The following is a 27,590-nucleotide window of genomic DNA, read 5'->3' on the forward strand; positions in this document are numbered from 1 at the left end:
GACATTCTATTGCAGGTGGTCAGGAGGCTTGACAGGAGGCTTGAAGCTGTGGAGGGATACCTGGCCTCAGGCCGATCTAATGCCTCAAGCTATGCAGGAAGTGAGTATGAATCAGACAGGGATTTGGGCACGTTCACTCTACCTGGGAGCAAGTACACCCAAACCCGGCCCCAGAGTGCATGCCCACTGCACCCGCCCGACAAAGAGACACTAAGGCTTCCTATGAAAGCATATTCGGACCCTGCTATTCGGGCGGGCCTAAGTCCCACTCACCTCTACCAGCCGTTGTCTCAGCAGGTGGCCCAAGCGCCCACCCCCAGGCTGGCACCTCCTCCTCTCCAGGTGCTCCCTGCACCTCCTCCTCTACAGGTGCTCCCTGCACCTCCTCCTCTACAGGTGCTCCCTGCACCTCCTCCTCTACAGGTGTTCCCTGCACCTCCTCCACCTCAGGTGCTCCCTGCACCTCCTCCTCTACAGGTGCTCCCTGCACCTCCTCCTCTACAGGTGCTCCCTGCACCTCCTCCGCCTCAGGTGTTCCCTGCACCTCCTCCGCCTCAGGTGCTCCCTGCGCCTCCTCCGCCTCAGGTGCTCCCTGCGCCTCCCCAGTTCCAGGCGGCCCCCGCACCTCCTCCGCTCCAGGTGCCCCCCTTATTCCAGGTGCTCCCTGTGCCTCCTCCGCTCCAGGCGGGCCCTGTACCTATTCAATTCCAGTGGGCCCCGGCAACTGATCCTATGCAGGTAGGCCCAGCACCCCTAGGTTGGCCAGCCCAAGTAAGGCAACCCCAACAATATTATGACCACCAGGCTTACCAATATGGGAATTACCTCCCTCAGTTGGCCCCCTTACCTCCAGTGCATAACTCCCAACCATATGCAGGCCCTCCGCCCGGGTATAGGTCACGGGTAGAGGGACCCACCTTCCCTAGTCTTTATAGGGAAGACCCACATGACTATACCATGCTGAAGATGGCCCTTATTAATCTGCTACCTCCCTGGGAAACAGAAATTTATAAGTACCACATCTTATTAGACCACCTTAAGCTGCCCTCTGCTCGACATATTGCATTAGCATATGCCCATGACCCACAGCCTTACACTAGGTCCTTGGCTGCCTTAGACCAACAGTATGGACAGCCCCACCATCTGGCCACCAGGGAGATCACCAATATAATCAACCTCCCAAAAGTTCAACCTGGTGACTCTAGAGCATTTCATACGTTTGCAGTGAGAGTCCAATCCCTGGTGGGGATGTTGCAGGCCATGGGGCAGAGTGCAGGGGCAGCAGAGCTGAACTGTCCCTCCCACGTACACCACCTTTTGAGCAAGCTGCCAGCGGATTCCGTAGCCAACTTTGTACGGTATGCCCGATCAACCCTGCCAGGGGTCCACTACACCCTGGTGCACTTTGCAGCGTGGCTGCAGGGTGAGGCAGAGTGCCAATCTGTGGCAGCACAGGTTAGGTACTTGAATACGGACAGCTCTATGCAGAGCAGGAGGTCAACTTCGAGGCCTGCCCCTACAACCGCCACGATACTGCATGGTACCGACTTCAACCCCCCTCCCTCAACTCGCCTGGTAAGAGAGGAGAGGAAACCTAAGCCCTGCTCATTCTGCAATTCACCTGGGCATCCAATAATCAAGTGCAAAGAGCTGAAAGATCAGCCCACGGAGAAGGTGATGGCGTGGATTAAGAGGGAGAGGTTGTGCTGGAGGTGTGCAGGGCCACACATGGCAATTGACTGTAATCTCAGGAAGCCATGCCCCCACTGCAATGGGAAGCACCTTGGTATTCTCCACCGTGTCAATCAGAGAGAGACCGACAGCAAGGTCCTGTACTTGAACCCCCAGTCCAATTCTCCCAAAGTCCTGCTAAAGGTGGTCAAAGTAATTCTATGGAACCAACACCGGTCACTGGAGACCTATGCCATTCTGGATGATGGCTCGCAGCGTACAATGCTCCTGCCAGCAGCCCGTAAACAGCTAGGGCTTAAAGGGCCTGCGGAACATCTAGCTGTACGCACAATCAGGCAGAAAACCGAAGCACTGAACGGAACTTCAGTCACTTTTGAAATATCACCTGCCCTCAATCCACAGGTAACCTTCCTTATCAAAGATGCATTCACCTCTGAGAAACTGTCCCTTGTAGAACAGAGCTATCCGGTAGATAAACTGAAAAAGCGATATCGCCACCTACAGGGCCTTCCCCTCCCCTCCTTCCAGAAGGTGCAGCCCCTTCTTCTCATAGGAGCAGACAATTCTCACTTAATAACTCCCACGAAACCAGTCTGCTTAGGTCCTCCAGGGGCACCAGCAGCCCTCCACACCCAGCTGGGTTGGACACTTCAAGGGCCTACCTCCCTCCAGGGACATTCAGAGGTAGCCCAAGCTCTCTTTATCTCCACTGGGTCTCCCAGTGCCGAACTCAGTCGCCATGTGGAGAGGCTCTGGCAAGTAGATGTTCTCCCATTTCAAAATGAGAAAATGATAACAAGGTCCAAGCTGGACGTGGAGGCCATGAAACTCCTGGAGGCCAAAACAACAAGAGTACAAATGGATGGAATTGGACGCTATGCTACACCTCTCCTTCGCCGGCGTGATGTCCCAACCCTACATGCACCTAAGGAGTCAGTGATGCCTCTCCTACGCCAGACTGAACGCCACCTAGGAAAGAAACCGGAGTTGGCTCAGACCTATCTAAAGGAGATCGAAAAGTTGGTGCAGGCGGGTTATGTTGCCAAACTAACTAGTGAGCAGATATCCGAGTCACTAGAGTCCTGGTACATCCCCCACCACATTGTGGAACACAATGGAAAATTCCGTATAGTCTTTAATTGTTCATTCCCCTACCAAGGCCAAATTTTGAATGACCAACTCCTCCCAGGACCAATACTAGGTCCGTCGATGCTAGGAGTGCTGCTCCGCTTCCGACAGCACCAAGTGGCAATCAGTGGAGACATTAAGTCCATGTTCCATCAAATAAGACTACTACCAGAAGACAGACCGCTGCTGAGATTCTTGTGGCGAGAGATGAAGCGAGAAGACCCTCCGGATGTATATGAGTGGCAAGTCCTCCCATTTGGCACAACCTGCAGCCCCTGCTGTGCCATCTATGCTGTACAAAGACATGCACAAGCCCACCAAGAGCCTGGTAATGTTGCAAATATAGTCCTCCAGTCCTTTTATGTAGATAATTGTTTGCATTCTCTACCTTGTCCTCTAGAGGCCAAGGAACTGATTATCAAGCTGAGAGATACACTGTCCTCTGGAGGCTTTGACATCAGGCAGTGGGCCAGTAACATTCAGTCTGTTGTAGACCATCTACCACCAGAGGCCCAAGCCGACAGTACAGAGAGATGGCTGGGACAGGACCGAACAGAGCCTACAGAGGGCACTCTTGGACTGAGCTGGAATTTTGCATCAGACACGCTAGGCTACAAACATAGGCCAGTGGTGTATAATGCTTTAACCATGAGGAACGTATACAAAGTACTTGCCACTCAATATGACCCCCTGGGATATGTGACACCTTATACCACCAGAGCTAAAGTCCTTCTCCAGCAGCTATGGATGGAGAAAAGAGAATGGGATGATCCCATACCCCCGGGCAAACTTCAGCAGGCATGGATGGAGTGGGAGAGTGAACTGCCTGACCTGGCCAAAGTCCAATACCCGAGATGGTATGAGTCCAATGCCCCTGGGCCCATAAAACGGAGACAATTGCATATATTTTGTTATGCTTCAGAAAGAGCTTATGGCTCTGTAGCTTATTTGAGGATGGAGGATGAAGAAGGAGGCACTTATGTTTCATTTGTTATGGCTCGATCGCGGGTAGCTCCCAAAAAACAGCTCACCATTCCCCGCCTTGAGTTGTCCGCAGCCCTGACAGGAGCCCAGCTGGCCCAGTTGCTTAAGAATGAGTTAACAACCCCTATCGACAAAACCGTGCTCTGGTCAGATTCTACTGTTGTTCTGACATGGTTACAGTCAGAGTCATGTAGATACCAAGTTTTTGTTGCCAACCGCATCACAGCGATCCTGGACCTAACCTCTCCTGACCAGTGGCGTTATGTTGATACATGTAACAACCCTGCTGATGACATTACAAGGGGTAAGAGAGTAATGGAACTGGCAGAACCTCACAGATGGAACAGAGGCCCGGCATTTCTGGGTCTGGCCCCCAAGCAATGGCCCATTCAGCCACCACCTACTAACAACCCACTTCCAGATTTGAGGAAACCCCTGTTCTGTGGCCTCACCCAAACAAATGAGCACCCAGATCTACCGGACCCGAGCCGGTTTGGTACCTGGCAAGATCTGGTTGAGGCAACATACCAACAGCTTCAGGATGCTACCAAACACTCCCCTGCTGGGACCCCTTCACCTGACCGGGCTACAGCTGAAATAATTCTGATCTCACAAGCCCAAACGGAAAGTTTCCCTGAGGATTTCCAGTCACTTAAATCTGGTAGGGAACTTCCCGCCCATAGTCGTCTCTTATCCCTTTCCCCACAGTTTGAGGCCAAACTAAATCTTATTAGAGTGGGAGGCAGACTTAGATTGGCTGAGGAACTTGAACCAGGAGCCATGCACCCCATCATTCTTGACCCCAAGCACTGTCGTGAGGAATTTAACTCTAAGTTTAGAAAACCAATGCAACTAGAAGGTAAAAGTATTACAAAAGGTTTATTTACAAATACAAAGTCTCACAGCACTGTGGTTCACCCCCCTCTCTCTCCCTGCTCCTGGGGAATGACCTCTTCTTCCTGTTAGCCACTTCCTTTTATGGACTTCTTCTGAAGTTCCACAACAAAGAGTAGCTTTATGCACTTAGCGCCCCCCTATGGCTAGGAGGGGTATAACAACATCTAAATTCTCTCTACAGTTTCCCTCCTCTTTTTACTTATTAATAGTAAAACTATTTTATTTAGAAGTTGTTATATTGCATTTCAACTTACTCTTAGTTGTATTCATCATCCCATGCTGATATATACATTCTTGTTAAAAGAAGTACACTTTACTTTGCCATTTCCGAATCCAACTGTGTACTCCTCTTTAGAATGCAGTGACTTATAAATATTTCAAATACATGCAGATTATAAACTCTGTCTGTGTACAGTCTAGAGAAGTCCTCTGCGACCCCCTCTCTTTGCTTTTGGGACATCACTTAATAAAGCCTGTATTTGAAATGTGCCTTGCTGCTATATCACTCCATGTAATGATGGACTCCTTACTAATCCAAGTTATTTACATAATATACTTCTGATAGATTGGCCTAATCTACCAGTTTAAAGTTGTTGGATCTCATTACAACTATAGCATGCTATCATTGCTAAGCTTAGACACTATACATGACTTATAACATATGAAACATTGTACTACAATCATACACTTCACTTTTCAACATTATATACAAAGTACATACACTACAACATAATTTCATTAGCAGTTCAAATATTTGACGTGATTGATGTCATCGTCTTCTCCATTGGCTCCATCCTATACAAGTGTGCTCTATCATTTATTTATAACAATTCAGACACTATTCAAATGATGTCATCATGGCTTTCCCATTGGCTCCTCCCCAGGTCAGATGCTAGTGAAGTGTCCTCTTGATGGCTTCCAGTATCTCGCCTCCATCTTGCACACTCACATTCGTTCACACACTCATCCATCTTAAACCCTCACATCCTGTCGATACTCATTCATTCATATTCCTAATCATATTTTGACATTCCTGGAGTCTTGAATCCATGTTCCAAGTCGTTGTCATCCCCTCTGCTCCGGTCTTCCGATCTTCCCTCTTCGTTCACCGTCTCCTCTCTGTGAATGACATATAATCTGAGTGTGGTATTCTATTCTATAGCAATATGTTTTAATATTTTTCACTCTATATAACCCCTTACATGTGAAAATCATCAATGCCACATACTTCCAGATAGACAATTATTTATTTTAGCTATTAACACAAAGGATATATTCAGGGATTTCAAGAACTCTGGTTATATTCAAATTAATTTGGGATGAACTCTAAATTGTATTGACTATTTAATTTGGATAACTTAACTTGTATGCTGAATCATTGTACCATCAGAACCTCCCAGGGAATGCAGAACCACTATAGTTATTTAGTATGAGTTAGGCTAAACAACCGTCAAGCTCTCAGCCATTGTAGCCCACAGTCCACTATTCTGAGTGATATCAAAAGTAACCCCAAGGGTCTAATGTCCAATATATGGATGTCGCGTTATAGCCGTGGGCCCCGACACAACTTTCAATTTGAAGTCTATCTTGTCCACAATACATCCTACTAGTGCCCCATTCAAAGCTGCTCCCACACTGATCATTTATATCATACTTTTGCCGTTTATCTCTCCCGCCTAAGGATCTTTTGGTTGAAAAGGCTAAATGTACTTTTAGTAGTAAATAGCGATACACCTGCTTATTTTCCATTCTCCTCCATAGGTCTTCTTCCTCCATTTCTTCAATAGCACTGTATAGATGTCATTCCGCCATCTTAGTCTGCATTTCTGCAATGCAAACAAACCACATATCAATGTTCATTTACAATCTGATTGACTTCTATGATCTATCCTTAAGTTCCACATCATTTGTCTTTTAAATTAAATCCCATTCTGAAAATGCCTTGCTCCAACATCATATGGGCTATAAAATCACCCTGTACACTGATACGCCATTTTAGATAACACATTTTCTCATTCAAATAAAACACTAACATTCAAACTTAATTTCCAAATAAATGAATATTTATGCAACAAGAAACATTATACAATTGTGTCACTTTGTCCTCAACTTATTAAATCAACTTGCCTGATTCATATGGACTTTGGTATGGGAGAGTTGGCAATATCTCAATTTAATTTCCGTATTACAATTGAATTTGGATTCATGCATTAACCAAATACAATTCTAATTACATCCATATCAATTTCTACATTTCAGATATATTCCATCTATCGCTATTTTAACCAAATGTTCACATATTGCCAAAATCCCCCATCCATTTAGTCACTCAGCCGCTGAAACCTGATCCCGAACATCTCCGTCTCTTCCATGTCAATCTGTTTCAAATATAAAGGTTTCCCACAACACAACTATTTTCTCATGCACAATTCAATAGGCCCAGTAATTACATGATTAGTATGTTAATTAGTTAGTGATTAGTTTGTCATCACCACATGCCCCCAAACACACTTGAATTTAAAGTTTGCCTCACCCAACAAACATTTTCATAATTATTGTACATATTTACATGAGCTCATTTCAAGTCAAGTCAATTCACAATTCCAGTCAGCAGTCTTAAGTCAGAATACCTCCCTCTTACCATTCACTTCCCTGTATCACCAGTCTCTTCAAGTCTCTCCAATCTGCAACAATATTTTCTTGCAACAAATCACAATGAAATAAATCATACCTTCAATCCCCCCTTCTGAAACTTCTACAGATCTATATCTAAAGTTTCACTCTCTTCATTCTGCAAATAGAAATTCTATACACAGATATTATTTAATAAGAACCCATCTCACTTCCGCTTCCAATCGTTGCATTCATCTCATGCCCATTATGACATTCATCCGACATGACTTGTAATATTTCTTTGTTATCTTCGCTTTAACCTTCGATACTTTCAATCTATGGTACAGAAGATTGCAGTTGTGGCTGTTCCTGTTAGATGCAGTTAAACTATTTATGACTTTGAGAAGGTAACTTCTCTGTATAAACAACTCCTTGATTATTCTTTTGTTTTGTCAGACCCCCTGGCTCAGCCGCTCCAGCTGTTGTCTCCCAGTCAACTAGTGTCTGTTTGCACCTTATCACTATAATCACACTTCTATTAAGTGCAAATTCCACTGCATCATGACTGTCTGCAAAACACATGGCTTGTAAATGTCTTACTTTTGAGACTACTTATCAGACTATCGGTAATAATGATAGATTTGGAAAGTAGTAAATGTCTGCAACTCAATTACTTTCTAATGTTTTCTAAATGTTTGTTCAGAAAAAGATTTCTCTTAGTTTCTCAGGCAGTGAATGAGCCATTCAGTTCATTTGCATATAAATTTAGGCAACAAAGTCACCTCTGCTCCTTTTAACTCTCTGTAACAGATTTAAGCAGACAATTATAGTTAGTCATTGCAATCACAAATAATGGAACATCTTTCTGTTAAGATTACTCTATCAGTTACTCTAAGGTACATTTTTCTAAATAAGAGTGACTTTTACTCAGGATGTTGATTTGCCAGATCACATTAAATGATACGACATCATTGAATTATCTTCCCCTTAATCAATTTATATTATTATTGATGCGCTTTACCGCTTTAAAAGCAAAATTATTTTCTCCATCTGCAACCAGAACATTATACACATGTATGTCAGGAACTTTCCATCAATTTAGTCATTCATTGCGTATGAAAAAGCATTATTTCCCACAAACTTCCACAACTACTTCCCCTTCCTTATGACGAAATATTATATTAGACTGAATATCAATTAACCAATACCCTTTAGTTGGAGTTTACCCAATATGAAGTTCACGTCCTCCAAGTGCTTTAACTTAATTTGTTCCTCAGTTACCTGAAAGAAAGGTTATCTTACCCCTGTTTACAATGACAGACAGACGGCTCTCCTCTGTCTCCAAATTAGCATTTCAATCACTTTTGCTGCACTAAAAGCCTTTGATCAGCATGACTTCCAATTCCTTTTCAACTCCTTTTCTGTGAACGGAAAATATTAGTACCAAAATTCTGTTGTCTTATGAGTTCCTTTTAAATGATTACCGACCAAATGTTTGTAATAGTAAAAGATCAAATTAGTTACAATTCCGGAATGGAATACTGGTTTTTCTTCCTGCAAATAAAAGCAATGTTATGCTTCACCTCAGAGTTTTACATGACATCACCTCTCAGCCTACAGTCCCCTGTAAGAAAATTAGCATTTAGATTATTCCAAGTTCTCCTCCCATTTTCCTGTTAAGTCTCAGAGATTTAAATGACAAGACAACATTGTGTAAATGTCTACATTTGCTTGAAACTTATCAGTTCTTCATACTGTGGTTTTTTTAATTCCAGCACCTCCATCTCATCTCGGCCTGTTTCTGAAATGTTAAAACCAACATTAATACGCTTTCATAATGTACATTTTTCCTGCAACGACTGCTGCATTCCCTCTTCCTCCCATGGTTCCTTTCCCTGAAACACACACAAATTATGTTAAACACAGCATAGATTTCCCACTTTTTTTTTTATCTATTCCTTACATTGATCAAATGTATTACCTAATTATATAAGTTCTCACCCTGCACACTTTAATGCTTTACTTCGTAAATGCATTTATGTTACCGCTGCTGTCACACCTAACATGTTACACATTCATACATACAATTAACACATTTCATCTTATACACAAACACCCCGCGACAATCTAATGCATCCAAAATCTGCAACTTATTTTTCTGTTTTGCCTCATCTATATAGCCCCCCAAACTATTTATGCCTCACCAATGAGGTTTAAATTTGCCTCTCCAATGAGGCTTACCCCTCCAATGGGGTTTACATTTGCACCCATGTGCAAATTTCCCTTGCTCAGAGCCAGTCCCTGAAAGATTTAGGAGATTCAAGCTTCTTTCTGCACATAAACCATACTACACCAGGCCGTGATAGATTCTTAAAATCATATTCACAGGCTTTGTTCTCGTTCTGCGTCTCTCTGGTTATCTACTATTGTCTAAAATGGACATAAATTGGAACCTCCATATAAGGTCTCAAACCATGGATATGATACATATTTTAGACAATCCTGTGCCCTCCAAGCCTTCTCTCCATAAATCCTCCCCTTTGGCCTTACCTGATTCTCTCTCCCATCCCTGGGAGGCTCTTTGTTAGCATAGCCACTGCTATCTTCTGAAGCTAACTTTTCTTAATGTGCACATAGGCTCTCAGACTTTCATATACCCAAGACTGACCATTTCTCAAAAATGATTCAGAACTTTTGTTTGAATTATGTACGTTCAGTCTGTCTGCCTCCATCTGATTCAATTTGGATCGAATATGAATATCTTATCAGCGTGCAGTTTCCATTTTTAGGACTCTCCGGTCCTTCTTGGCCCATATTCCCTATGGCCTGTCCACTAGAGGCTGGGGCCATTTCATCCCACCTCTGTTATTTATATAGCGCGCTCTTCCACCGGCGGTCGGTAAATCACGACTTCTTTTTTAAATTTTCCGGCCTTCAATACAGATTATCGATGTATTGAACATCTAACTCCCAAAGTTCTTATCAAAATAATCTAACCCCCAAAGTTATCACATCCCAAATGTTTATTTTTTTTCCATCCCAAATGCTTCTTAAAGTTTAGTAGGCCTATACAATACATTTGCAGATTCTGGATACATCAACAATCAAGTGGCATGAACACTGTTTTCTCTACTTGCTAAACATAGCTTTTAACTCTAATAACACTAGTTAGCGTTTAATCTACGCTCTCTTTCTTTATCTTGTTCATACACAACACTGATGATTATTGCCTACATTTAAACAACCCCAACATACATTACCGGTATTACTACAATTACACACAGATAAACCGCTTTATATACATTGGAAAAGCATGTTTTTCAGTTTAGAGCCAGCATGGTCCAGCCATACTTAGCTACAGTAGCCTATATGCATGGTGTGAAATAACCCCAAATTAACATTAGCTACAGTAGACCCCAAGAAAATCAAATTACATTTAATTAAACTTTAGACATTAACTTTACAGAACTTCCCCCTTGTGGCAGAAATATTGTAACCTCCATTTCCGTTTACCTTCCCCCCCCCAGGAGAAACTACTCAGGCTGCAGTTAGAGGCCTTTGTTCTCGCTGCCTTTTGTCCCACAGCCCTGCTAACATACCACCCCCGCTCTCTCTGCCTAACTTTTCAAGCCACCTTCCTATAAAACACAGCAACATTTAACAAAATACAAAACTTAACCAAACACATTAAGCTGAGAGATTTGACTTTTGAACCCAACGTAGACTTTAAATTAGCTTGGTTTCCCCAAATGTTTAAGAATCCAGCAGGCCTGTTCACTCAGACAGGAGAGGCCTTCCCCCTTTTCTCCTCCCCCCTCTGTGCAAACCGGCCCTTTGTTCCTGTCTGCAGTCCTGTACAAACTCTCTCATCTTAAGGACTACTTTATATATTTACAAACTAGTTTTCATAGACTTTGCTTCTGTAAACATAATCAAAACAATACTCGCCTCCTGTTGACTTTTGCTCCTTTGCTGAGTTGTCCATCCTGCGTTGTGCACTTCCACAAGAAATAGACATCCAGCAAGCTACTAAAATCTCCCAGTATCCCTCCTCGAACCGGGTTTCGGACACCAAACTGTCGTGAGGAATTTAACTCTAAGTTTAGAAAACCAATGCAACTAGAAGGTAAAAGTATTACAAAAGGTTTATTTACAAATACAAAGTCTCACAGCACTGTGGTTCACCCCCCTCTCTCTCCCTGCTCCTGGGGAATGACCTCTTCTTCCTGTTAGCCACTTCCTTTTATGGACTTCTTCTGAAGTTCCACAACAAAGAGTAGCTTTATGCACTTAGCGCCCCCCTATGGCTAGGAGGGGTATAACAACATCTAAATTCTCTCTACAGCACCCAGTAACACTTCTGATAATAAAGGACTATGATGCACGGCTCCTTCACCCAGGCCCAGGGAGGGTCTTTGCAGAGATCAGACGTTTATACTGGATTCTTCGTGGCCGCCAGGCCATTAAGCGGCACCAATGGACTTGTATCGAATGCAGGAAATGGAGAGCTAAACCCATTGTTCCCAAAATGGCGGATTTGCCCCCTTCCCGAGTTCGCTTAACTCAGCCCCCATTCTGGTCAACAGGAATGGACTGTTTTGGCCCCTTACTCATAAAGTTGGGCCGCAAGACTGATAAGAGATGGGGCCTCCTGTTCAAATGCCTCACCACGCACTGTGTGCATATAGAAATCCTTACCAGCCTGGACACAGATAGCTTCCTGATGGCCTTACGACGTTTCACAGCACGCCGAGGTCAACCCTTCGAGCTCCTATCGGATTGTGGGACGAACTTTAAGGGGGGGGCAAAGGAGCTCAGTAATGCTTTCACGGCTTTGAACCCAGAACTGAAGGAGCAGCTGGGAAGGAGGAGGATCAAGTTCAGGTTTAACCCCCCAAATGCTCCCCACTTTGGAGGAATGTGGGAGAGGGAGGTGAGATCTATTAAAACGGCATTACGTGTGGTGCTGGGGGCACAGACGGTTACAGAGGAAGTACTTAACACCGTGCTGATAGAAATCGAAGGCATCCTCAATTCAAAACCACTCGGATATGTGTCATCGGACCTGGCTGACCCGGACCCTGTGACCCCAAATCTGCTCCTCATGGGGCGGCGGGACGCTTCACTCCCTCAGGCCGTGTATGCCGAGTCTGACCTTATGGGCCGTAGGCGATGGAAACACAGCCAGATCCTAACCGACCACTTCTGGACACGTTTCATCAAGGACTACCTACCCAGCCTCCAAACCCGCCGGAAATGGCAGAGGGACACCCCGGGTCTCGCAGTGTCTGATGTAGTTATGGTAATAGACCCACAGCTACCTAGAGGGCTCTGGCCGATTGGAAAGGTAGCTCGGCTCCTTCCGAGTGAGGATGGCCGCGTCCGTACAGTGGAGGTCACCATCAAAGGGAAACCATACATCAGACCTGTTGCAAGACTAGTGCCCCTCCCTCCAATGGCTGACACTGAAACCACTAACCCTACCAGAAGTTAGGATATTTGTCAAATATGATATCATATTTGAGGGGCGGCTGTGCAAAAGCCTATCCCTCATCTCAGGAGGGGGGGGAGGGGGCAGGCCTTAGATGCACTCTAACCAGCCACACCTGGACTGTATAAGAGGACACTAATTAGACCAGGCTCAGTTTGCCATCTACGCTGCTGGGGGAAGGCTGTTGGTTTGGCCTTTCCTGCCAAATCCCTTTGTCTTCAAATATACAGATGCATAATTTAAAGTAAGTGTTAAGTTTGTTATAGTTAGTGTTATTTCCTTTGTATATTGATTAAGTATTTGATTTGAATTAGTTTTATTATATTCGTTTACAGCTGAATTTGTTTTCTCTTGTTTGTTCGAATACTTTGTTAATATCTTGTTTGTCTTTTAGGTTCAATCATCTGTTCAAACTTGTCTACATCTGTCTGATGATTATCCATCTACAAAGGGATTTGCTTGAATAAAAACCCTTACAATTGGTTCCTCTGAGTCCTCCTCATTCCACCATGATGTCCCACTTGCTGAGGCCATACCTGTAACTTCCACCTATACAGTTTTCTACACTACTTTGTCATGATATCCACTGAGATGTACTGAGATGTCATGTGTACCTGTTTAACCAACAAAAGTATCTATCTATCTATATATTCGAATAGAAGACCAGTGTTAATGTAGTGTTAACACATTGAGTGCCACAGCGCTTCAGTAAAATTGTCTGGAGCCTGTGCCAGATTCACTTCCATTCAGTTGAAAACAGCTATATAATTTTTTCTATTAGGGCTATATGGACAGGGCTGGACTCTAATGAAACATTGGACACTCCTGCTTCTTTCAAAGAAGAAATTTTGTTTCTAGACAGTTCCATTATGAAATGACAGCCTCTGAAAGAAGAGCACTTTCAAGGGTTTTCTGCTGTCTTTTTTTACTTTTCAAGATAAAGTCACTTTTATGAATACTTTTTGCACTCATGATTATTATTATTATTATTTTTCTCCTGCTTCTTTTTATTATTAGACATTACATTACATTACATTACAGCATTTGGCAGACGCTTTTATTCAAATCGACTTACAATATCAGAACTTACAATATCACATTTTAGTCTAACACTAACGCTAGACTAACACTAACGCTAGTCTAATTTCAAGCACATTCACTGACTCTAGCTAATATTTTATGATGTAGTGACGTGGTGTAGTTCTGTGCAGCCTGCGTGCCCCACCCCCCTCTCCCCCCCTCTCCCCCCCTGAGCTGCAAACTCCTCCCCACACGCACCCAGTCTATTTTCTGAGCCTCCGTTTTTGCGCCGGGCGGCTGACGGCGGCTCCCGGGCGGATCCCAGCGCGACAAGGAAATGCAAAACGGGACTGCAGGAAAAGGTTTGGCCGTTCGGCGTCGGGTGCTGCCTTTCTGGCGGGTAATCGTGTGGAGAAACTATATGCAGACAGATAGACAGAGGCAGAGGAGCTCAGTTGTGGGCGCGGATCGCAGCCAACTGTCAGCTGCAGACAGAGCAATCTATATGGCTCTGGCTGCAGCATGCATCGGTTTCTCTTTGATCACGGCTTTCTCCTGCACAAAGTAAAGGATCTGAGCGCCAAGGTTTTAAGGTGGCGCAGCTTCCGTGTAGATTTTTAAGGTGTCGCCGTGTGATCCCTTGAAGGGATTCATGCTCACTGGCTGGGTACGACGTTAAACAGCAGAATTATGGAATAATATGAATTATGATATTGGGACGTCCACAGACGTCCTTGGCACTTCTCGTTACTTTTTTTTAGGACGTCCACAGACGTCCTTGGCACTTAATTTGGGCGTAGAGCTTTTTTGGGCTTACACAGATTTCTACACATACAGTACATGCACAGTGGTTGTGGTTTATAGGGAAAGTCCCATCAAATCTGGCAAATTTATTTTCTAATCTAATATTAGAAAATACATTTGCCAGATTTGATATGATGGCTCATTTGAAATGCTGTAAATTAAATCAATGAATGAAATAGATCAACTTAATTTGAGGTCTTAAATTCAGAAAGTCCAGTTTCCAGGATTTTCTAAGTGGTTTCCAGGACCTTACCATGACCTACCCCAGATCATAACACACCACCATGCAAATGTACAGCCCACTCCAACGAAAGGTGGTTTCCAGACTTTACAAGTAGTTTCCATGACTTTCCAGGTGGTTTCCAGGACTTTCAAGGTGGTTTCCATGACCTTCCCATGACCTTACCTGCATCATAACACACTGCCATACAAATTTACAGCCAAATTTGATTTCCAACAGTGTATACAACTCAAAATGTCTTTTGGGGTCAATGTGACTGATTTTGTCAGAGCAGGTCACATATGTAGTGAATTAGAACGTATCAGGTTTTCAACCTCATGTACTTTATTTCTCAGGCTGCAAATGTTTAAGTGTGCCATTTTCAGTCCTTTCTTAGGAAGTTTAAGTGTTACTGTGGTGTCCATAATTAAGTTCACTGGCATAGGACATCATAATGCGTCACAGTCTATAGAGCAAACTGATAGAAACCAAAAACAAACAAACAAATGAAGTATTAAATAAAAATCATACTTTCTCCTTCGGGGGGTGTGTGATCAGTTTGTCATACCTGAGATAGGCAATCAGCCCCCTCTGTTTTGCTGCCCTCAGAGCAGGCATCAGCTCCCTCCGCTTCTGCCGGACCGCCTCTGTGAAGTCCTCATTTATGAAAACGTTTGTGCCTTTCAGCTTCTTTACATTCTCCAGAACTGTACACCTGTCCTTGAATCTTAGGAATTTGGCAATGATCGGCCTTGGCCAATCTGCTGATCTGGCACCTCCCCGCCTCGCTAGTTGGTGCAATCGTTCCAGCTCCATTCCCTCCTGTAATCTCATCGTCTTCACAAGCAGCTCTTGCACCTTCTTCTCTGATTCGGCCCATCCCTCTTCTGGCGACTCTTCAATTCCTTCAAACACCAGATTATTTCTTCTAGCTTGGCTTTCTAGATACTCTGCTTTCTCCGTCATTGACATTATGGATTCACCCAGCATGTTGAGATCTCTGCTGGCAGACTTGTTTACATTGGCCATCTTTGATAGTTCCTTTTTCATTTCATCCATCTCTTTTTGAGTATATTGCAGGCTAATTTTTAATTCATGCCACTCTTTCAGTGCTTCATCTCCCCTTTTGTTTGATGATTCCATTAGCATTTCCACAAATGATTTAAAAGTTCTCTCTTGCTGTTGTATTATATCCATAAAGAATTTTTTTTGCTGCTGCAGTAGCTCACGTACCTGAGACATGGTACACATATCATCACTTTCTGGGTGCCTCTTCGGTGGCATTGTTGTTGTTGCAGGTCTGATCTAAAGACCCCCTGAGGTTAGAAGGCTGCTGCTGCTGCTCCTTTGGCCTGGTGGTGGAAGGGCTGCAGCAGTAGAAGAAGCCTGGAGTTGGCCTGAAGGTGGATGGCTGCTGCTGCTCCTTTGGCCTGGTGTTGGATGGGCTTGGTGGAGGATTACTTCTGCTGCAGATCTGGGCTAAAAACAAACCCCACTGCAGCAGGAGATAGTTCTCTCCAGCCAGCAGAGCAGGCCTCAAGCCAGATGGAGTAGGCTAAGCTATAGCCTAGCTACAGCCCATAGGGCCGAACCCTAAATAGTCCACAAAAAGTTTGCAATCCTAAAGGTGGATGAAGTGTTTCAAGTAATATACTTCAGCTTCACAATTGCATTTGTTGTATGCAGCAGAAAAAGTGATACAAATCCAGTTAAAATAAGCAAATCACAAGCAAACACTGCTGTCCTGAACACAGGTCTGCTGTATCTATGGAGCGACTCCCAGTCACCCCCTGTTCAGTGAGTTCTACTGTGCCTACTGCCCAGGTGGGGTATCTCGTCGTAAGGGCCTTTCTGTCTGTGTGGAGTTTGCATGTTCTCCCCATGCTCCCCCAGGGGGGTTCCTCCGTATATAACCCCCCCCCCATTAAAAACATGCAGAAGATCAGATCGTCATCGTCATCCGACCAGTGACGACAACATCCGAAGTCGGTCCCCGGGCGCTGTACGAGAAAGCGACCACTGCTCCTGGCCTGCCCCCCGGAGGAAAGGACAAAGCCAGGATGGGTTAAATGCAGAGGACAAATTTCACCGGCCACCGTCAGCATGTGTGTGTTGTGGCCCTCCGTGCATGTGTTGATGTGTAACCGTGTGACAATAAAGACGGGCTTGTCCGTCTGAAATCGTGTTTTTTTTTTTATATATTTGTACTTGTCCACTTCTCGTTGTTCTTTTTATCTTATCACCAAATAAATTCATTCATTCATTCATAGCCTATAGTGGATAAACTACTCACCTTGGATAGTTTACCCACCTATGTATTTACCACTAAACTGTTTTAGACAGAAACTATGCAGCCATTTTTGCAGGAAAACACATGGTAACTTGCATGTTGGAATTAATTTATACTCAGAGAGTTTCACACATCTGTGTCGTAAAGTTTAATTCACTAAAGATTTACTGATCAGCAAGTGACAATCTGAATACGTATGTGGTTTGCGTGGGTGGTAGAGAGGGAGGGGCTACTCCCGGCTTTCCCAACCTTGGGGTCGGCGACCAGAACAGAAACAGAAAATGAATAGAAAATACTTTCTTCAGTAGGGAAGTGGCCTTTTGAGCGATATGCTGCAGGAACTGAGCTGTAGGCCTGTTAGTGGGCTCTGTGTTCACCAGATATAGCCCATATCTGTAGCCTACTTAGCTCTTCTTCAATTTTCATTATTCATTGTTTAATTTGAGTCATTGTTTGTTCAGCATTAATTTGCAGCCTTGTAAATACAAGCTCACCTCAATACTGTAGGATATCAAATAACATTTCCTCATTGCAGTATAACCAGTCCTCTTACCTTGTGTCTGAAGGTCCAGGTTCATTACTGAAGTTGAGAGGTCTATCCATAGAAAAGTCACTCTTCATCGACAGACAGCTGGGTACTGGAGACTCTGCTCCCTGGCGGGTGGGGGAGGGTGCTGTTGAAAAATGTAAAAGTAGATTTGAAATGTAAAAACATTGGGCACCACTGCCCTCGGGGGTTTGTGGAGGTACTGCAGGGGGTCCGTCAATTTTCATCAAAATAAATATGGAAATTTTGGAAATGCATTTTAGACAAAGATAATAATATTGAGACTCACAGTCGAACCAGTCTTTCTTTCCAGGTTCATTACTGAAGTTTAGAGGTCTGTCTTTAGACTGGTCACTCTTCATAGACAGACAGCTGGGTACTGGAGACTCTGCTCTCTGCATGTGGTGCTGACCTCTGCAAACACAAATGTTTGATACATATCTTCATTAGCTCTAGTAAAGACACACAACTTCTTGCAACGTTGCACATTGTCAGTTTTTCTGACATCTGGAGTTGTTGATAAGATGGTCTGTTGATAAGTGTCCAGGATGCCAGGGCCCTATACCACAAATGTTGTATAAGAAGATCCAGGATCTGTCCCTTGATCTGGTTTGTCTAAACCAGATCAGCTCGATTGTAGTTAACTTGTACTACGAACGTCGATTGCCACTCGTTAACTCGAACCAGGTTTTTCTAATCAAGCTGAGAGCTCGTGCACATGAAAATGCCCGTGCACTGGAGCTTGTGCCCACAAAAGAGGTGTGGTTTTTAACAACTGCCAATCACAATGCAATATGGACTGCTCCAACTCCTACAGCCCCAGACACACCTATTTCCTCATTGAATGAAACCGCAAATAAATATCCGCATTGGATATTATTACTGTTCCCGAATGACTGTCGAAAGCAGGGGCACTCAATTAAAATTCATAGAGGTCCAGTTAGAGAAAATGTCCTCAAGCGAAGGTCCGGAACATTGTAACGTACAGTAGCTTGCGTTATGATTCAGTGCCATTGAACTTAGGTTACTTCAATTGCAGTAGCCTAATGGTACAATGTCTGTATGTAGTCAACGACTGACTGTTAAATCAAAATAAACATCAACAATGTTTATTTTGATTTCATATTTAACTGGATTAATTATAAATAACTAGCCTACACTAATAATAAATACATGTTATTTTCTCATTTCAAGTAAAATAATGGCATCATTTAAAAATAACATACAACAGAGTGCTTTGGGAAAATGCGCATCTTAACACATTGAGTGCCAGCGACGCCATATGGCGTCATTAGAAATTTACCGTAGAGTGCCAGCGACGCCAAATGGCGTCAATAACTCGAAATTGTTTTTTTGACGGGGGGGTGTCCATCTCAGCTTCTTACATCGCCTCTTACAATATGAGAGCTATTGAATGTGTCTAACCTATTTTACAGAACCCTTAGGTGGCGACAGCGCTCTCCAGATGAGAGAACGTGAAGTAAAACACACAGAAGAAGTCGTTGGGGAAAAGGAAATCGCATCGCATCCGTCCGTATGCAGCTGCTTCATTGAAGCATAACGTTAGCTGTGCCCCTGCAGCAGCCAATCTGCTGTCACAATTGAGCACCTCGTGTCCGCTGCAACAGCCCATTCGCATGATCAGCCGTGGATTTGTTATTATTCTCAAGTGGAAGCATGGGAGCTGGTACACGCGGCTGTAAAAAAGCTGGATCTAGCGGACTTTTCAAGTGCTGAGCACACGCAGAGCAAACAGCCGAGCAGAGCAGAGAGACACTCCTCCCACAACGGCGGGGGGGGGGGGGGGGGGGGAGGAGGAGGGGGGGAGGTGGGGCACGCAGAGCAGCACACACTGACCCAGACAGACCCAGACAGCAGGACAGGGTTGGCAAACGCAAGCCAGAATATCCGATGCCCACCAGCAGAAGCAAGAAGCTGCAACCAGCAGCGCACGCAGGGGCCAGCGCTGCTGGTTGCAGCTAAAAATATTATTCTTCCAAACTGGCCTTCACTGTTTTATTGAAGGAAATTATTTTTGAGGTGTGACTACATCAGAAAATTAGCTTCAGAGTCAGTGATGTGCTTGAAATGTTTAATTTCACAAAAGGCTCATTATCTCAGCTCGTAGAAAAAAAGGTCTGTTTTTCGTTCAATCAAGCTATCTTCTCCGGCTCATAACTAAAGAACGGAAAATGGGATCAATAAACTTTTTTTTGCAGGTGATAGAAGAGAGTCTCATCGTTATTTGTGCGTGTTCAGTGTTTACATAGTAATTATTAAAGAAATTATATGACTGTTTTAAAATGCATTGCGGCCTATGTGGCACAGCAAGCAACCTTTTGCCCAAGGGCCGTGGCACTCAAAGTGTTAAAAGTGTTTTAATTTGAGAAAGAAAATCTTCTTTTCTTCCCTTAACTCCACCTTTTCTCTTGAGAGAAGTGAGCTCCCTATCTATCTATCTATCTATCTGTCTCAGTGTCTGTCTCTATCTATCTATCTGTCTGTCTGTCTGTCTGTCTGTCTGTCTGTCTGTCTGTCTGTCGATCGTTCGCAATACAAACGTCACATGCCGTTGGGCAGTGAATGTGTGAGTGTGCCCTCAGTCTGGATTTGAGTGTGTTTGCTCGTGTGGCGCTTTCACAGACAGGTTAGAATCGCATCGCACTTCACATGAGACATACTGGTTTTGAACTGCCCGTGAGAACAATGAAGAGTCTGCCTGCTCCGGATTAAAACGAAATCTTTGTTTTTGCGGTCTACTCGTTTCTTTTGAGCACGCCATGTGAATTGACTTATATCTCTCTCATATCTCCGTGTCACTGACAATCTCTCGCCTGCAGCACTGGAACCGACTGGAACAGGCAGAATCGAATCGGATATTTGATTGGCTGAGTAGCATCACGTGTGATGATTTACAGCGCATGCATTGGTCTATGCGCTTCCTGGCAGATTAAACCAGTACCGTAAAGGGTAGAAAAGCACGTGCCGGTTAAAAAAGAAAAGCTTGGTGAAATGTAACAATTCTCAATGATTTGTAGGTTATAGGGCTCGGTCCGGATAGGATGGCGTCTGGGTCTGGATGCGGACCGGAGTCCGGACTTTGGGGATCGCTGGTCTAAAGTGACCATTTTATCCACACCAGTAATTTCTTTGAAGAGCGGTTTCTACCTCCACGTAGGCTTCTAATGGAGAATATGTCAGATGAAAAGTTGCAAATGGAACTTGTGTTGTCAGGTCTTGTCTGGTCTTTTACTTGTGGAAGAAGAAAGGAATAATAAGGAGAAACCACACTAAATGGGTATTACGGTATGTAGCGAGAGGCGATAGACTTTACCAAAGTCACGTCGTGAAAATATCCGTGTATTGGAATGATCAGATGAGATGAAGTTGGAAAATGAGCAGAGGGTTTTGTGTGTTTTCGCTACCCCTGACCAGCCAATCAGAGTGATTTATCTACCCCTGACCAGCCAATCAGAGTGATTTCTCTACCCCTGACCAGCCAATCAGAGTGATTTCTCTACCCCTGACCAGCCAATCAGAGTGATTTCTCTACCCCTGACCAGCCAATCAGAGTGATTTCTCACACCAACGACCGGGACCACAATGGAAATAAGCCCTAGGGCTTTATTGTGTTTTTATCCTCGGTGATTTCCTGTGATGTTTGCTATTGACTTATATGTTTGATATTTGTACTTGTCCACTTCTCGTTGTTCTTTTTATCTTATCACCAAATAAATTCATTCATTCATTCATAGCCTATAGTGGATAAACTACTCACCTTGGATAGTTTACCCACCTATGTATTTACCACTAAACTGTTTTAGACAGAAACTATGCAGCCATTTTTGCAGGAAAACACATGATAACTTGCATGTTGGAATTAATTTATACTCAGAGAGTTTCACACATCTGTGTTGTAAAGTTTAATTCACTAAAGATTTACTGATCAGCAAGTGACAATCTGAATACGTATGTGGTTTGCGTGGGTGGTGGAGAGGGAGGGGCTACTCCCGGCTTTCCCAACCTTGGGGTCGGCGACCAGAACAGAAACAGAAAATGAACAGAAAATACTTTCTTCAGTAGGGAGGTGGCCTTTTGAGCGATATGCTGCAGGAACTGAGCTGTAGGCCTGTTAGTGGGCTCTATGTTCACCAGATATAGCCCATATCTGTAGCCTACTTAGCTCTTCTTCAATTTTCATTATTCATTGTTTAATTTGAGTCATTGTTTGTTCAGCATTAATTTGCAGCCTTGTAAATACAAGCTCACCTCAATACTGTAGGATATCAAATCACATTTCCTCATTGCAATATAACCAGTCCTCTTACCTTGTGTCTGAAGGTCCAGGTTCATTACTGAAGTTGAGAGGTCTATCCATAGAAAAGTCACTCTTCATCGACAGACAGCTGGGTACTGGAGACTCTGCTCCCTGGCGGGTGGGGGAGGGTGCTGTTGAAAAATGTAAAAAAGTAGATTTGAAATGTAAAAACATTTGGCACCACTGCCCTCGGGGGTTCGTGGAGGTACTGCAGGGGGTCCGTCAATTGTCATCCAAATAAATGTGGAAATTTTAGAAATTCATTTTAGACAAAAATAATAATATTGAGACTCACAGTCTAACCAGTCCTCTTACCTTCCTGGTTCTTTCTTTTCTTCTTTTTCTTCTTTTTCTTTCCAGGTTCATTACTGAAGTTTAGAGGTCTGTCTTTAGACCGGTCAGTCTTCATAGACAGACAGCTGGGTACTGGAGACTCTGCTCTCTGCATGTGGTGCTGACCTCTGCAAACACAAATGTTTGATACATATCATCATTAGCTCTAGTAAAGACACACAACTTCTTGCAACGTTGCACATTGTCAGTTTTTCTGACATCTGGAGTTTTTGATAACATGGTCTGTTGATAAGTGTCCAGGATGCCAGGTTTTGCATCAGTGGTATCCACGGCAACAAATGAGGAAAGAAGGCCCCTCCCATTCAGCTCTTTGATGCAGTCGTGCACGTTACAAACTCATGTAGTCCCACTGAGCGCGCTCAGTCAACGTCGGGGCCGGGTACGCTTTAGAACTGAATGCCCTTCTGGTATAAATAAAGTCATCTGAATCTGAAACAAGCTGCTCTCACCCTGTTAGGTAGAAGGACCTAACACCATTTCTACATCACAGGTTAAACTCAATGGTGTTTCATTGTAGTAGACAGAATTTTGCTTTTTCGATTCAATTCATTTTTTTTATTGAATAATTTTTCCAAGTCCTGCAACAGCATTCCAAAATAGTTTACGCTATCCACTTCCTCATGATAAAATCTGTGTTTATGGAATGAGATTTTGTAAAATCAGACTGGAATTCGTATGAGATTATGTTTTTCAAAACCTTTAATCTGTTCCAAAATCATTCATTCAAAGTACTTTGGATACAAATAGGAACACATCTATAGTTTGGCTTATTATGTTCTACTTTGAGCACCTGCATAATTTGACATGTTGTCAGAGTGTAACAGTCATCTTACTTTGTGTCTGAGGGTCCATGTTCTCATGTTCTCAGGCTATTATGAAGTTTAGAGTGTAACAGTCATCTTACTTTGTGTCTGAGGGTCCATGTTGAGGACTGAAGAGTAGAAACTCCTCCACAGACAAAGAGCTGTCAGGAGGCTCTGCTCCAACCTCTTCCTCCACACGACCACTCATCTTCTGAGAGGAGAAACACACACACACACACACACACACACACACACACACACACACACACACACACACACACACACACACACACACACACACACACACACACACAGCTTATGAGTAGGGCTGAACAATTTGGGGAAAACATCTAATTGTGATTTTTACCACGTGCACAGAGCATGGTCAAGAGACGGCTCTTTAGGGTGAGTCAGTCAGTCAGTCAGTCAGTCATTCAGTCATTCAGTCATTCAGTCATTCAGTCAGTCAGTCATTCAGTCAGTCAGTCATAATGTTCACAGAAAGAACGCTTATTTCGGGGTCACTTAATGGTGAGATTCCCTCTTGTTTCCCAATCGGGTGGTGTGTTTCAATCGACGCTGCGTGAATTACAACGAGTGCACCTAAACACACACGCACGCACGCACGCACGCACGCACGCACACACACACACACACACACGCACACACACACACACACACACACACACACACACACACACACACACACACACACACACACAGTGCAGTGGGGTACAGTCTGCAGTGTTTGTCCTGCAAGATTAGAAACCGAGATCTTTGCAAATATAGAGTTTTGAAATGTGTGTTTCAACATTCTGACCCAGTGATCCTTTGGATCCACATTAACTCATTCAGGGCCAGTTTAGGACTGCCAATATTTAGCACAGGCCAAAGATTTTCATAATTGTTGGTCATCTTTCAAGACCCACAGTAAATTATCTATTAGCACCAGAGTGATTTGCAATACCTCAAAATGAAGATGTACGTCTCTGGGTTCACCAGGAAAAAAAAAGTTAGCTTTTAGCATGTTCTGTACTCTACTTATATCCATTTATATACACCCTGTTTTCACCCAAAATGTCTCTCTCTCAGATGACAAACAGGAGCAAATGCAATTTCTGTAAAATAGACATTCTCAAGCAGAACTCGCTCTCAATTCTTTTATTTTGAACTGTATTGACATCAGACATGTAAATACTATTCGTTATGACACAAATGAAAAAAAAAATATATATATATATATATATATATACACATGAAGTGCTTTTTTTTACATTCAACAATGCAGCAGTGTGAGTGAGTGTGCAGACAGACACACAGACAGACAGACAGAGAGACAGACAGACAGACACACCGACAGACAGACAGACAGACAGACAGACAGACAGACAGACAGACAGACAGACAGACAGACAGACACACACACACACACACACAGACACACACACACACACACACACACACACACGATCCCCCTTCGTTGCGTGATTTCTAACCCCACATAGGATAAGCAATAACCACGCCCTGTGGCGCCGGGATTGGCCAGGAGCAACACTGGAGCAGAGACACTACACTGGAGGGCACGCAGTCCAGCGATTTCATGAAGCTCTTGAGAACGGGCAGCGGGCTTCTGCCTGCCTACCTGTTCGTGTGCTGCTCGTCCATGTCTCCCCCTGTCATATTCTCCCTGCATCCTTCCCGTTTTCCCCTCGGCTATTCAACACGTCCTCACCGCCCTCTGATCACTGCTGATCGATCATTTCCTCATTCCTCCGATGATCAAACGCATCTGTGGATTACTTTCTCCGGTTTTCTCCGGCTGGCACACAGGAAGGCTGGCACACAGGAAAGCGACCAGCTCCTGCAGCGCGCGAGGGGCGTTTCAATGGGGTTTCTCCTGTCTGCACAAGGCAAGCTCCTTATCGTTTTCTGATATTCCTCCTGCTCAATTTCAAAACAACAGCTGCGGTATGTGTTTGTTCACGTGTTGTCTTAGATGATAGGGACCTGATACCATGTGACAGGCTGGGGAAGTGTTTAAACTACGCCCTGCAGTAATAAAAACAAAAACACGTCAAAGACGTCATTGGCCCTCTGGGCTATTCCTGATAAGACGTCAAAGACGTCATTGGCCCTGAATGAGTTAAAGGAAGACATTCACATATTTCTGTATGTTTTGGTTACGTTATTTCACAACTATTTTAACATGACAGCATGGCTGCTGCACTTCAAAGCATGAGAACAGAGTCGCAGACGCAGTGCCAACAAGTGTAAGCAGGTCTGTGTCAAAACATTCAACACTGAAACGTGAATATGGAGCTATAAAATACATTATTTTTAGAAATACGACACAGCCAAAACCACATGGGATAGTTTAATCTCCCCGATTATGAAGCTGCAACCCAATCGTGTTGTCATTTTGTCTGAAAATCAGAATATGTCAGCCCAGTCTGCAAAAAAAGTTCAATAGTAACATTGGTCCACGGCCTAAAAATGTTTCTGTCACATCAACACCTTATGTCTTTAACTAACAGATCAACTATTCTGTCGTGTCACACACACACACACACACACACACACACACACACACACACACACACACACACACACACACACACACACACACACACACACACACACACACATTATTTATTTTTTATCAACACTTGTCTGTAGTGTCGGGTGGATATTGTCAGGTGACTAAATGTGCAGAACATGTGCAACAGCGCCCCTCTGTGGTCACACACGGTGGTCACAGATTTCCGTGAAACACTGCTGGCTTATGAGAAATCAGCCCGGTGAACCCGCCCTCAGAGACGAGAGGCGGATGACTCAAACGCAACACAGCAGTCTGCTCTGTAGGCAAGTCGACGCATGTCATCATAGTTAGTAGCGCCCTCTGTAGGCCTAATATGAAGCAGATTAGTTTCCCACCCATTGAGCTATATTAAATATATATGTCGATGTTCCCACCTCGCCCTGAAGTCCTGATCTGCCTGCAGAAAGTCAACAAGCCGTTTCTCTCTTTATGAGGAGTCATGTGACTGAAAGACGCTCATCTCGCAGAGTCTCAGACACACAGATGGAATAAAACTGGGTTAATTTAACGGTTTAATAAACTGCGTCATGTCGGTCTTCTGTGAAGTACAGGGCCACCGCCCACATCTACTTCCCTGTTTGTTTTACTGACGCCATTATCTCACTGTTACATCTTTTCTATGAGCGTTACTTTGAGAGAGAGGAAAAGAGGCAGGTGAACGCAGTAAAACACCTGCGATCAGTAACAAACTGACTCAGACACTTTTACAATCAACAGATGTGAACTCAGACAGTGGAAAAAGGTGACAGATATCAGCCAGGGCAGAGACACTAAACCACTCAGAAACCATTCACTTACTTAGCAGCACAAGTTCGAGAAGGTGACTGACACCTAAAGATGACTAGTTTCATCCCTGAATAAAATAATCATAGGAATAATAATGTAGTATTAACACTCACCCTGCGTCTTCTCTCTGCTCTCTCAAAATGGTGTCGGTGTGACTCTGAGTTGAACTGCGACACACTTGACTTCCACTGTCAACAGTTACTTTGCTCCGCCTCAGCCTGTATAGAGAAGTGTCGTGGCAGCAGGGCTGGATGATGATGATTAAAACGTCGCTCCGAGTGTTTCCGGCTCTGGGCGGAAGACCGTGCTGTGCTCCAGGAACAATATTCCGCTCAATTCTTGCGTTCCGTTTAGAAAACATGGGCGACGCGAGTAACGAGAGTTAGCTCAAAACAAACACTTCGTTTGGTATGTCCATGCTTCTTATTTTTGATCTAACTCGTAGCGACTGGCTGCCTGCTGTTGCATTTCTGTGGGGGAAGAAAACACTGCAGCACACAGGCCACCGGAAGACGGGGGCGGGTCTTCTTCTGTCTTCCTGCCTCAGTAACTGCCAGGCTCTCTCTCTCCTCCTATGCTCTCCCCTCTGAGAGAGTCTGGTGACGCATCAGGGCTGGGAAAGTAACTGATTACATGTATTGTAGATTGGATTTATTGTGGATTTATTGATCCAATTCGCTGTGCACTGTAAATATTGACTCTTTTATTGTCTACTTTATGTTTGATATCTTAAGGTGCAAAATAAATAACACCTAAAAACACTTGGCTCTTAGAAATGACCAGTGAGTGCAGCCAAGAAATAAACAATGTTGGGGGTAACTCACTACAAAAGTAGCATAGCCTATTACATGTAATATATTAGGCTACTTTTAGAAGTAAGTCAGTAATATAACTTATTACTTATAGGATTTCAGTAATATTATACCAGTTACGTTGTCAAGTAACTCAAGTTACAAATTGAGTTAGTTTTTTTTAAATCAAAGCACATATTTAAATAAAGATACTGTAGCGTTCCTGGTATTGAAGAGGCAGAGGCTTCTTGCG

The 27,590-nt window shown here is 43.8% G+C and overlaps 1 protein-coding gene across 1 annotated transcript in view; it reads right to left on the reverse strand.

The window, feature by feature from the left end:
- LOC310791545 (uncharacterized protein) overlaps positions 1-23,369 on the reverse strand; it is a gene marked incomplete at both ends in the record, with an annotated part of 557,869 nt that extends 534,500 nt beyond the window's left edge. The window contains 5 exons of the mRNA XM_083653217.1: positions 17,693-17,813; positions 17,976-18,100; positions 22,015-22,135; positions 22,320-22,465; positions 23,263-23,369. Of these exons, the coding sequence (XP_083509343.1) occupies positions 17,693-17,813; positions 17,976-18,100; positions 22,015-22,135; positions 22,320-22,465; positions 23,263-23,369 (620 nt within the window). The remainder of the gene's footprint in view (positions 1-17,692; positions 17,814-17,975; positions 18,101-22,014; positions 22,136-22,319; positions 22,466-23,262) is intronic.
- Between the last annotated feature and the right edge of the window lie 4,221 nt (positions 23,370-27,590).

The sequence above is a fragment of the Poromitra crassiceps genome (assembly GCF_964638095.1).
Source record: "Poromitra crassiceps genome assembly, chromosome: 16".
Classification (NCBI taxonomy): Eukaryota; Metazoa; Chordata; class Actinopteri; order Beryciformes; family Melamphaidae; genus Poromitra; species Poromitra crassiceps.